Raw genomic sequence first — 13,375 nt, forward strand, 5'->3', positions numbered from 1 at the left:
TACAAATGCTAACATATTTGAGTTCAGGACAACCCTGACTACACTAACCTAAAATCAAACATTTTCAGTGTATCATTTTAGAAAATTTACAGATTAAATGTCCCACATTTGTACCTTGAAATGGCTTCCTTTCTGAAACTGGTAAATATAAATTTTAATTACTTTTAATAGACTGTTTGTCTGCATGGCAACAGTCTCTTAAGGTCATTGAGTGTGTCTTTCACGTCTCTGCCAATGGACTCAATCTAGGGAGAAGGATTTATATTCTAAGTCACTTTACGGCTGGTGTGATCCTCTTTGGGGAAAGAGAAGAAGTTTGAGGTAACTTCCCAGATAGAATATGGAAGTGGGCCACTTCAGGCAATGATACGGCACTGCTGGCCTTCTTCTGGCCCGGACAAAATTGGTGTGAGCCTGAAGTGGCCTATCTGTAAAATAACACATATGGCCCAAATATCCCAAAACAAATGTGGGCCATTTTTGGCAAAGGTGTGTTGCTCTTGGCGATGTGCAAACTGGATGTGACCCTAAAGTCGCCCATGTGATACATAGTGAATATGGCCCAAATATCACAAAACAAATGTGGGCCACCTTTGGCAAAGATCAGGCACAGTCGACAATAGTTAATGTAGGTGTAAACCAAAAGTGGCCCACATATGGTGCAGCAAATGTGGCACGGTTATCTTAAACATATCTGGACCCATTCTGGAAAATATACAACACAGCCGGCACTGGCTAATCAGGGTGTGAGCCTAATATGGCCCATATTTGAAATGGTGAATATGGCCTAAATATGGTTGAACAGTATTGGGCCACTATAGGTAAAGATGTGGCACAATTGGTACTGACTAATCTGGAAGTGAGCCTAAAATGGTCCGGATATGATATGGTGCATATGGCCCAAATATTTTACAACAATCTGGGCCAGTTCTGGCAAATATACGACACAGCCCAGATGGCAAAATTGCTGTGGCCTATATCTGGCCCACATTCGTCACTTTCATGTGGCCCGCATACCGCATGGAATGATGGCACTTGGACGGTTCACTCCTGTTTGCCAGATCCGAGCCACAAGCAAACCATAGCAATGCCACATGTAAACCAAAAACTGAACAAATGAAAGCTGCAAGGAGCGTTGAACGTGCCCTCGCGCCTTTGTGCATGTCAGGCCGCAGCGCAGTCGAAGGTCTTCTGTCATGTAGATGTCTTCAGACCCAGGCTGTTTTTAGACAATATAAGAAGGAGATAAACATCACTTCCTTTGTCCACTGTTTTGCCCGCTGCTGGGGCTGCTTCGCTGAAATTTCGTAGGGGGCGCTATTCAGCCAGTTTGCATCACTGATGGAATATTGTCATGTAGACGTGTTCAGGCCGGGAGTCTTATCAAACATGTAAAGTTTGGTGCAGACTGGAGCATGTACAATAAAGTTATAGCAGCTTCCTCTGTCATGGCGAAGCATCAAATCTCAATGGTGCGAGGATGAGAATTTTCTGCAAGGTGAGACATGTCTGTCTTGCTCACACCTGTGGCATCAAAATCATGCAAGTTTTGGGCCCATTTACTTGAATTTCAACTAGTAAACAGAAAACTCTTGATGAGTTTGTGTGTAAAACAAATTAATTTCCTAATTTTCATCAAGTCTATTTTTAGAAAAGTAAAGACTTTTAACCCACGTAACCTGGTGAAAGTTTGATTGAAATGTGTACTGTCAGGTGTGGAGAGACAATAAGTAACTGCAGCTGGACACAGAAAAATACTCGCACGTTTGAAAGGAGAGTGTGAGCGAACCGCTAGGTGCTCGGGCCCTAATAACTGCAGTACAGAGCTACAAATTTTAGTTTTGATGGTATTTTTCTACAGCACTTTATCACTAAACTCACTCCATTTTTCCCCTTCCCCTCATAGGTCATCCCCACTACTGAATTATAATTATAAATGATAATGACACCAAACTTCTTACAAAGTTTGTAAATAATCTACTGTATGTATGTAGGCCTTTCTGCCGTATCCTACAAAAATGAGCTGCATTCAACCCCCACACCAGTGGCGGCTGGTGACTCAAAAAATTGGGGAGGACAGGAGGAAAACCAATATGGAATCTTACAACAAACCGCATCAAACTATATCATTGTCCCCCACCTGATGAAATTGGAGGGGTGGGGGGCAATGTTATATGCCAATAAAACAATTTGCTTTTAAAAACAAAAACCCCTGAGTGGTGTAAAGGCTGCTTCTTTAAAGATATTCAGCATATACATATTGTTTCTAAACAAAGAAGAGCTCATTTTAGCCATGTGGTTCAGATGTGTGATTTTACCAACAAAGTGACATTCAAATTTATAGTATTGTTCTATTGTGTCAACAGATTTATATTCTCATCAAAAACAGACAAGATATCACATGATTTACATGCGTTTCCTATGTATTTTCTTAGTATACAGAAATAAATAAAGTACCACAAAGTTTATAATGTGATACAGTAACAGATCAGTACTGAATACTAGAAAGACTGAACACTAAAACATTCACAGATCTGAAAGTGTAGGTTCACATCAGAAAGTATTAATGCATGTATCAAATACATGACTTAAACACTCTTATCTATGTGCACGACATACAAAAATATAGTCTACAAAGCTGACATGTTAACACAAGGAGTGCAATGGATCATTAAAGTCACGGTTCAGATCGCATCACATATTTGAGTCACGGATTGGATCATTTTTAGGATCAGCAAAAAAAAAGGGGGAGACAAATAAAACTTTGTTTTCTATTTATTCTGTATCATATTTGCAACATGAAACAGCAATGAACTTTTGCCCATGGTCTTAAATGAAAACATTCAAGACAAACAACATTTAAGATGTCAAATGTTTAAATAAAATAAAATAAAATATATGAAATATTCAATGCTCAAATATTGCAATATGAGGCATGATACCTTCCTCTTTTAAACACGGTAGTGAATGAAACAGCCTCTGTCCACATCATCAAAACTTGATGATAACTTAGAAACATGAACACACTCTTGTCCTGCAGCCACAAAACAAACATTCACCGCTAATGTCAGTTAGCAGCTAGATGCTAATTAGCTAACAGAAACTCTCAGAAGCAAGCAGCCAGACCTCCTGCACACTCATTCACTAATCACACAACATCAACAGGTGACTGAACAACCACTCAATTAAAAACGGGATCAATTCCACATGAATGAGTGAGTCCAGACAGCTCACTGTAACTTCAACAAGCGAACTACCCACAACACATTATATATATATCTCTGCTGCATTCTTGTTAAGGAGATAAATTCACACAACAGCCACACAGAGAAACATTTAACCATCAGAGATGAAATTAGCGACCAAAGAGACAGAGGGAGAGAAGCTGTATCTGACTCACGTTATCTGATCTCCTCTTCTTTCTATCAAGGAGATGAAGTATTCATGTCATAACATCCATTTGTGACTGTTGGTCATCTTATTTGTTATTAAACAGAACTTTATGGCTGCTGCTTAACCAGTCTGATATCATTTGCAACAATGACAAACAGAGCTAACTCTCCTGGTTGTTTCTTCGGTTGCTTCTCTCTAGCTGCTCCCTGGCGGTGTCCTGCTGCTGCTGCGCTGCACAGTCCAGATAATTTCTCCCATTAGCTTAACAACAGTCCTTAACAGTCCTTCCATGGATGTAAAAAATGTGTTTTTTAATGTAAGATTTGGCCAAAGTCATGGGATTTATGAGGATATTTCACAAGAAGAGTACCTTAAAATCCTGCTCTCCAGCTGCTCCTGATGATGTCACTCCCTCAGTGCTGTGACACATTTCGCAATACACACTCATTATCAAATCACAGGAGGAGCAAGAAAAGACTTTAAAACTCACACTCTAATATCGCCAAAACAGTAAAAGATAGAAAACACATGTAAACTCAAGATTTGTAGGTTAACATTGTGACTCATTTAAAGTTCAAATGAAGTTTGTATCCAAAACTATGTGGAAGCAGTAAATGATCGAAAAAGTGTGGGTTTGCTCACACTCTCCATTCAAATATATGAGTATTTTTCTGTGTCCAGCTGCAGCTACTTATTGTCTCTCCACACCTGACAGTACACATTTTAATCAAACTTTCACCAGGTTACGTGGGTTAAAAGTCTTTACTTTTCTAAAAATAGACTTGATGAAAATTAGGACATTAATTTCTTTTACAACCAAACTCATTAAGAGTTATCAATTTAGTGATTGAAACTCAAGTGAAAGGGCCAAAAACTTACTTAATTTTGATGGCACAGGTGTGAGCAAGACAGACATGTCTCACCCTGCAGAAAATTCTCATCCTCACACCGTTAAAATTTGATGTTTCACCATGACAGAGGACGTTTCTATAACTTTATTGTAAATGCTCCAGTCTGCACCAAACTTTACATGTTTGATAAGACTCCCGGCCTGAACACATCTAAATGACAATATTCCATGAGTGATGCAAATTGGCTGAATAGCGCCCCCTACGAAATTGCAGCAAAGCAGCCCCAGCAGCAGGAAAAACAGTGGACAAAGGCTGCGGCCTGACGTGTGGGGAGGCGCGAGGGCCTGTTCAACGCTGCTTGCAGCTTTCATTGAAATGACTGTTCTGAGTAGGTTATTGCTTGAGTTGCAGCTCACACAGCAGAACTGTCTGTCATGTTTGTCCAGACTAACAGCCAGTGGTTTTATAGGCCCACATCTATTTATATGGGATTAGATTCATCCATGTAACTTTTATATCAGCTTTATGGTGGATATGCTGTATATTTCCATTTTTAGTTTGGTAGTTTGACCAGAGAGTATCAGTCATCAGCCATTTATTTATTTAGCAGAGACGAGTTCAATATGAGATTTGACATCTGGCTGTTGATCAATTATTAATCTGCTTATTAATTTTGCCTTCTATTGCAGATCTTCTAGTCAGAGTAACAGTGTGTGAAAATAAGAGCACAGGTCGGCCCACATGTCAAAAATCATGTAAAAAAAAAAACTTGAAACCTGCTGACAATAAACATACTTCACAATAATATTAATGTTAAGCATTAAATTCACAGTGTTGGAGGCCAAAATGAGCTCTGCAACACACAAGATTTGAAATAAAAGACTGACTATGAGGTTAAAATGCTGAATCTAAGCTTAATTTGTGGATATTGAAATCTGACTCTGGGAAAACCAACCCATACACACAGAAAGTTTTTCCTCACTGTAATCATTCCTCCTGTTCATACTGGATATTGAAAGATCCTCTTCAAATGTGCTTTCAATGTAAGTCATTGGGGCCAAAAGTCATTTCATGCAAAATGCATTTAAAGGTTGATCTGAAGTTTATATGAGAGTGGAGGGGTGACAGAGAAAGATGTCACTCAACAGAGCTGTGCAGAGACCTTTAGAGGGGCAGTTGCTCAAAGTTAAAAAGGGGCACATGGAACAAGATTGTAAAACACCACATACACCAACATCATTTATAACATAATCTGTTGAACTATAGCAACTCATATTCAAGCAGAATGTAACATGGAATCTTTCAGTAAACTGCATCATACTATATCATTGTCCCCCACCAGATGAAATCAAAGGTCCTGTAAAGACCAAACAAAGAATGCACTTTTGATAAGATGACAGTCTCTGATCCAGAGCATAACATATAGCTCTTCAAATCCCATAATTACACTGAAATTAAAAAACAAACAAACTACAAGACACACAACAACTGGGATGGAAAGGGGATAATCTTTAAAGAATATAAAATACAGCTCAAAATAACAGAGGGGTAGAGTTCAAAAGTAGTGCAAGAGACAGTGAGACAAAACCAGCTGCTACAGTCTTATCTTAAAAGAAACTAAACCACAAAAATATATTTTTTTGTATCTCACCTATTTCAACCTTTTAACAGCTTGTGAAAACATCATGATAACAGAGTTGTTGTGTAGTGTTAGTACCTGTATTAAATGATTATTTATTTAATTATACTATATTACTATATTATGTCCTTTAGTTTATATTCAGATAACTGACTTCAAAACTATTTAACTATTTAAACTATATGAAGTGGATATCTGACACATTTACAGTCTTTTTAGCATCAAATTCCCTCTTTGTGTTTCCTCGGACAGTGTTTCCCTGTTGAACTGCAGGTGGAAGTATAGTAACAAAAAGAGGGACTTTGGCACTAAAAAGACTGTAACGTTGAAAGATATCTACTTGATTTGACTCATTTGGACGCTGAAGCTTCATATTAGCTTCAGATAAACTTTTAAAGACATGTTTGCACAGAGGGAGGACTGTGGATTTTGTCCTCCATCACTTCCATTATAAGTGCATTTTGATAATCTAATGGTCAGTATGAACAGGAGTAAGGATTATGGCAAGAAAAACCTATTTTAGTGTTCATTTGGGCTCCTGACTGCTGTTTTAAGAGAGACTTGAAAGATTGTGAACCCGTCCTTTAATGTTGTTATATTGAAGGAAAGAACATCATTCTAACTTGTTGTTTTCTTTAAACTCAGTCCAGTGTTCAAGTATCTTTGGTGTTATTTTTATATTTGTTATCAGAAACACCTGTTTCATTCTCATACAGCAGTTCATTGACCTGTTTTATTCGTATATAGAGACGGGAACTGAGCGAGACGTGTCAGACTGCATCTTGCTGTCTAAAGAGGTGATATTTCACAATGAGGCGTGCTGCAGCTTTTCTGGCGTTGCTGCTCTGTCTGTACTGGACGACGGCTCAGGGTGAGAGTGGAGGGGTGACAGAGAAAGATGTCACTCAACAGGGCTGTGCAGAGACCTTCAGAGGGGCAGTTGCTCAAAGTTAAAAAGGGGCACATGGAACAAGATTGTAAAACACCACATACACCAACATCATTTATAACATAAGCTGTTGAACTATAGCAACTCATATTCAAGCAGAATGTAACATGGAATCTTACAGTAAACTGCATCATACTATATCATTGTCCCCCACCTGATGAAATCAAAGGTCCTGTAAAGACCAAGGTTTTATCATTTTAAGGGTTAATGAATGGCAGGATTAGCCAAAGGCTTCAAGTACTTTTGTCTGAAGGACTCAGTTTATAATGTTTGACTGAACAACATATAAAACAATTTGCTTTCAAAAACAAAAAACCCAGAGTGGTGAAAAGGCTGCTTCTTTAAAGACATTTAGCATAAACATATTGTTTCTAAACAAAGAATGCGCTTTTGATATGATGACAATCTCTGATCCAGAGCATAACATATAGCTCTTCAAATCCCATAATTACACTGAAATTAAAAACAAACAAACTACAAGACACACAACAACTAGGATGGAAAGGGGATAATCTTTAAAGAATATAAAATACAGCTCAAAATAACAGAGGGGTAGAGTTCAAAAGTAGTGCAAGAGACAGTGAGACAAAACCAGCTGCTACAGTCTTATCTTAAAAGAAACTAAACCACAAAAATATATTTTTTTGTATCTCACCTATTTCAACCTTTTAACAGCTTGTGAAAACATTATGATAACAGAGATGTTGTGTAGTGTTAGTACCTGTATTAAATGATTATTTATTTAATTCTACTATATTACTATATTATGTCCTTTAGTTTATATTCAGACAAAACTATTTAACTATTTAAACTATATGAAGTGGATATCTGACACATTTACAGTCTTTTTAGCATCAAATTCCCTCTTTGTGTTTCCTCGGACAGTGTTTCCCTGTTGAGCTGCAGGTGGAAGTATAGTAACAAAAAGAGGGACTTTGGCACTAAAAAGACTGTAACGTTGAAAGATATCTACTTGATTTGACTCATTTGGACGCTGAAGCTTCATATTAGCTTCAGATAAACTTTTAAAGACATGTTTGCACAGAGGGAGGACTGTGGATTTTGTCCTCCATCACTTCCATTATAAGTGTATTTTGATATTCTAATGGTCAGTATGAACAGGAGTAATGATTATGGCAAGAAAAACCTATTTTAGTGTTCATTTGGGCTCCTGACTGCTGTTTTAAGAGAGACTTGAAAGATTGTGAACCCGTCCTTTAATGTTGTTATATTGAAGGAAAGAACATCATTCTAACTTGTTGTTTTCTTTAAACTCAGTTCAGTGTTCAAGGATCTTTGGTGTTATTTTTATATTTGTTATCAGAGACACCTGTTTCATTCTCATACAGCAGTTCATTGACCTGTTTTATGTGTATATAAAGACGAGAACTGAGCGAGACGTGTCAGACTGCATCTTGCTGTCTAAAGAGGTGATATTTCACAATGAAGCGTGCTGCAGCTTTTCTGGCATTGCTGCTCTGTCTGTACTGGACGAGGGCTCAGGGTGAGAGTGGAGGGCTGACAGAGAATGATGTCACTCAGACTGAGGTTCAGTCTGAGATCCTGGGTGTCAAAGCAACCAGTGATCAGACTAACATCACCCCTGATATCTCGGCTGAGCTGAAGGAGCTGAGAGACATGGTGATCCAACACAGTGTGGAGCTGAGGAAGCTGGAGCAAGAGAATACAGGTTCATTCATATAATGTTAAACAGATTCATGCAATGTTCACATATTCACAGTCCTTTTAGGACTAATTTACTGCTTTTATCCCAGCCATACAGGCCAGACTGACAGACAGTGAAATCAAGAATGCAGGTAGATATTTACATTTTATTAAATGATATATAATTCATTCATGTTTGTGATGCTTTTCCTGTCAAGCTGAAGAGTTAAATGTAACAAAATTTTTAAGGTGTTTACTGAGATTAATATCTAAGATTCAAAATGGACCTTTTGGTAAAAAACCCCTTAATTGCATTCACAGTGTTGGAGGCCAGAATGAACGCCAGTGACAACAAAGTGGAGCAGCTCGAGAGAGAGAACACAGGTAAATAAGTAAAAATGACCTTTTATGTTAGAAAACATGTTGTTTTAAAGTCTATCAGATGTGAAGTCCAAAAGTGATGAAAGAAGGGTAAAAAGATCTATTTAGCAGATAAAAGTTCAACATATTGATAAAATTTTACATGTGGATGTTAATCTTAATTTATTTCCTCCTCTTATGAAGGCACAGGTAGACCTACATAGTAATCAAGGAAAAAAGTGAAAACTGCTCACCATTGTCCTACTTTACAGTAAGAGTTTTAAATGTGTTCACAGTGTTGGAGGCCAGAATGACCGCCAGTGAAAATTTGGTTGAGGAGCTCCAGAGAGAGAACATAGGTAAGCTTAAAAAAATCAAAGTGTGAAAACAAACTGAGTATATTATGTTAGCGATGAGAAAATACTTAGTGAGGTTCAAATGAGGGTAAGTTTCATTAATAATGTTTTGATGGGAAAAAATTAAACATGACAGAGCACAGATAAGCTACAAAAATCAATAAAAAACAAAAATAGCATCGTATGATAGAAATATAAACATATTTAGTGAGAAAATGATCACAATAGAAGGTTCATAATTAACCTTTTTGTGAAAAACGTTACAGTTTTGGAGGCAACAATAAACAGCAGGGAAAAGCTGGTTTTATTCATGCAATTATCACATATTACAAATTGTCATATAATTTCATACTTGACTGTTGAAGGACTGTAAATATTTCACTATTGTAACTAGAAATGTGTTCACAGATTTGAAGGCCAGATTGAACACTGGTGAAAAAATGGTGGAGGAGCTCCAGAGGGAGAACACCGGTAAGCTGCAAAACACACAACTACCAGTTTATTAGATACACATACTGGTATTTCAAGAAGCTGGAGACAGAAAATAAAGATTCATTCATATAATGTTATACAGATTCATGCAATGTTCACATATTCATTACTTTTAGGACTAATTTACTGCTTTTATCCCAGACATACAGGCCAGACTGACAGACAGTGAAATCAAGAATGCAGGTAGATATTTACATTTTATTAAATGATATATAATTCATTCATGTTTGTGATGCTTTTCCTGTCAATCTGAAGAGTTAAATGTAACCAAATCTTTAAGGTGTTTACTGAGATTAATATCTAAGATTCAAAATGGACCTTTTGGTAAAAAACTTTCAATGTGTTCACAGTGTTGGAGGCCAGAATGAACGCCAGTGAAAATTTGGTGGAGGAGCTCGAGACGGAGAATGCAGGTGAGCTGCTTATATCATGATCAAAATGTCATATTACAGTAGCAGTGAGAATGGCAACGGTAAATCGAGGGTCTTCCTCTGTGCAGAGTGACATGAATACAGTTATTAAATGAGGCAGAAGTGACATTTTGCATCTGTTATTGATGTGAGGAAAATATTCTCTCTATGTGTGTCTCCCACATTCACACAGAACAACCAAAGGTGGCGTTTTCTGTCGGCCTCACTGACGCAGGATCAGTTGGACCCTTCAGTGCTGACATCTCACTTCAGTTCAGCAAAATTTTCACCAACATCGGCCAGGCTTATAACCCATCTACAGGTACGTACACCTCTTTCACCCACTCACACTGATTTTATTTGAATTATTACACAATCTTATAGATTTATGATCCAACTTGTCATTTTTTCTGGAATTTCCTTTTCTTGCATAACTTTTATTGCATCCCTAGTTGTCCAAGTGTGGAATATCTCTCTTGAAATTGTCTCGCCATTTTTCCAATTTTGTCCTTTTTTGTATTTCTTGTCTTCTTGGTAGGATAGTTCTGGGTTGGAAGCTCTTATAAAGCTCTTTCAGATAAAGTATGTTATACTGGGATATACATGATGCCATTATGGTGAAGGGACTTTCTCTTTTACATAGTTTGCACATGTTTTAAAGTATTATGTAGCTATTTGTATTCTATTTGGCAGTCTTTTTTTATTCTAATGGGTTCTTCTGTGAAAGCTTTGATAGTTCTCATTTGTATTTGGTTTGGTTTGTGTTTTCACTGAATTGACTCCTTGATTAGATTTCTAACACAGTCTAACATACACAGACTTGGCAACAAATTAGACTTAGACACACACGTATAAAGCCTGACAAAAGCAATTAAAAGACTGAATTCCTCCTTTGTTGCAGGTGTCTTTACAGCCCCAGTCAGAGGAGCCTATTACTTCAGATTCAACGCGTGGGAACTACGTGATACAAGTTTAGTAGGAATTAAACTGTATCACAATGACAAGCAAATTACTCTCTCTTTGGATAAAGTTGTTAACAATGGTTATGTCACCGTGTCTAATGCATTTGTTCTTCAACTGGAAAAGGGAGATGTGATCTATCTGGTTCTCGGGTCAGGCTGCAGTGTTTTTGATAGTTCCAATAATCATACCACTTTTAGTGGATTCCTACTTTTTGCTATGTGAGATCTGTTGTAAAAACAACCTCAGTTGATTGCATGAAGTCTCAACAAGTCTCAACATTACAGTATTAAAAATATCAAATCCAAATAATCTGTTTGTGTGTATTTTTGTCTGATACATGAGCACGACACAAGATGAAAAACTTCTTAACTGACAATATCAAACAACCTCTCCACAGTTTAAAAAAACAAGTTACATTCTAGTGTTTTGTTTTTTTTAGGAAAAAATAAAAATAATTAAAGCTGCAAGCAGCGTTGGTCAGGATCTCGCACTCTGGCCCGTCGGGATCAGATCAATTTGCTTTTTAAAAATGAGAGACATTTCTTACGAGTGTGGTGTGCTTTTATTTTGAAAGTTTGATTGACAGGATGAGAATTTTCTGCAGGGTGAGACATGTCGGTCTTGCTCACACCTGCGTCATCAAAATCATGCAAGTTTTGGGCCCATTCACTTGAATTTCAATTAGTAAATTGAAAACTCTTGATGAGTTTGTGTATAAAACAAATTATTTTCCTAATTTTCATTTGTAGTTGTTTTTTGTGGGTAATTTGTACTGTAATTTGTTGAAACTTAAAGATCTATGTTATTTAATGTTTGTGTTGGTTAAAGGGCTATTTTAACCTTTGATGGGTAACTGTTTGTGTATATCAGTAAACTGAATAGGGTATTGTGCTCTTGCTCTGTTCTTTGAATAGATGAAGAGGGAGTTGTTAACTGAATTATATTGGTGCATTAAAAATATGGCGTGCTGTGCTCTTGTATTTTTTCTTTTTGAAAGTTGGGAGAGCAGCATTGGTGTCACAGTAGTACAGAAGCCCACTACTACAGAGCAACCTGCAGGTACAAGATGTGAGAAAAATCAAATGCATACAGTTTAGGGTCATTTTATGGAAAAAAAATCATTTAAACAGGTGAATTCAAATTCCTGATGTGTGTGTATCAGTAACCTGAATAGGATATTGTGCTCCTGCTCTGTTCTTTGAATAGGTGGAGAGGGTGGTTAGCTGTATTATAATAGTACATTAAAAATATAGCGTACTCTTGCTTTTTTTTTCTCTTTGAAGGTGGAGAGAGTAACATTATCCACAGTAGTAGTAGTAGTGTCGTCTCCCTCCTTAATGATATGTACCTTTGGTTTTATTTGAGTTTCATAACACTACAGTATTGTACAGTACTAATCAGTTGTTGGCTCATTAGTTTGTTATTCACATGCACTAAAATTCAGTGGGGGGATCCCTAGTCCCCCCGCTTAAAAAGTGGCCTGACTGAGGCTATATTTCCCGGCCTGAATGATTTTCCTAGTCTGGCCCTGAGTGGTGATAGTGGGAACTTCGTCCATCCTCTCATTTTGGAAATGTAGAGTCTTATTTTACTTGATATGGCCTCTGCTGACTATCTCTGTCCTCATCATATCAGACAGGGCAGCAGGATCTATAGCTACTCCCTTCATGGACTCACTTTTTTATTTATTTATTTATTAGTTTATTTGTCAGGGATGATGCAAAAAACATTGTAACAGGTTAAAACAACATGACACAGATGTATTACATGTAGGATTTCTAGCCCAAGCTAATTTGCAACCCCTGTCCCTGGTTAGGCTTTTCTACTTAAAATAGGCATAACATATCAATACCAGAAATACATTAATTAAATAAAGCTCATAATAAATAGTGACATTCTCAATAATAACAGTATTTACATCACATAACAATCAATTTACATGTGTTGCATATGTGTGCACATGTGTATGTTCCTTAATTCATGGCAATGATATAATATCTATCGGTGTATGTGTCCGTGTATATACATGCATAATCTGTATTAATGCATGTATTTTTATCTGTATGTACTTCAGGACATGTTCTAGTTGATGGTGTCTGCAGGCTGTAGAGTAGTAGAAGTGTATGTTGTGCTGGTTGTGCCTTCACCTGCAGGCAAATCTAAAACATACGTGCAAATATAGTTATTAATATAGTTATAGTTATTCATAAATTACAACACATCAGGAAATAAACACATCTGAAGCATAAATTATAGATAACTGTTGATCAGTACTATTCAATTGAAAAAAGGTCAAG

General features: G+C 37.1%; 1 protein-coding gene across 1 annotated transcript; it reads left to right on the plus strand.

The window, feature by feature from the left end:
• The first annotated feature begins 8,241 nt into the window (after positions 1 to 8,241).
• LOC122982311 (heavy metal-binding protein HIP-like) lies at positions 8,242 to 11,300 on the plus strand. Its single transcript, XM_044351498.1, has 9 exons — positions 8,242 to 8,522; positions 8,608 to 8,649; positions 8,819 to 8,881; positions 9,154 to 9,216; positions 9,622 to 9,684; positions 9,847 to 9,888; positions 10,056 to 10,118; positions 10,309 to 10,437; positions 11,017 to 11,300. The coding sequence occupies exons 1-9, from the start codon at positions 8,276 to 8,278 to the stop codon at positions 11,298 to 11,300; spliced, it is 996 nt and encodes a 331-aa protein (XP_044207433.1). The 5' UTR covers positions 8,242 to 8,275.
• The last annotated feature ends 2,075 nt before the right edge of the window (positions 11,301 to 13,375 follow it).

The sequence above is a fragment of the Thunnus albacares genome, chromosome 5 (genome assembly GCF_914725855.1).
Source record: "Thunnus albacares chromosome 5, fThuAlb1.1, whole genome shotgun sequence".
Classification (NCBI taxonomy): domain Eukaryota; kingdom Metazoa; phylum Chordata; class Actinopteri; order Scombriformes; family Scombridae; genus Thunnus; species Thunnus albacares.

Coding starts and splice junctions, on each gene's coding strand:
- LOC122982311 (XM_044351498.1), top strand. CDS start 8,276: ATGAAGCGTGCTGCAGCTTTTCTGGCATTGCTGCTCTGTCTGTACTGG. Junction 8,523..8,607: donor GCTGGAGCAAGAGAATACAG/GTTCATTCATAT, acceptor CTTTTATCCCAG/CCATACAGGCCAGACTGACA. Junction 8,882..9,153: donor GCTCGAGAGAGAGAACACAG/GTAAATAAGTAA, acceptor ATGTGTTCACAG/TGTTGGAGGCCAGAATGACC.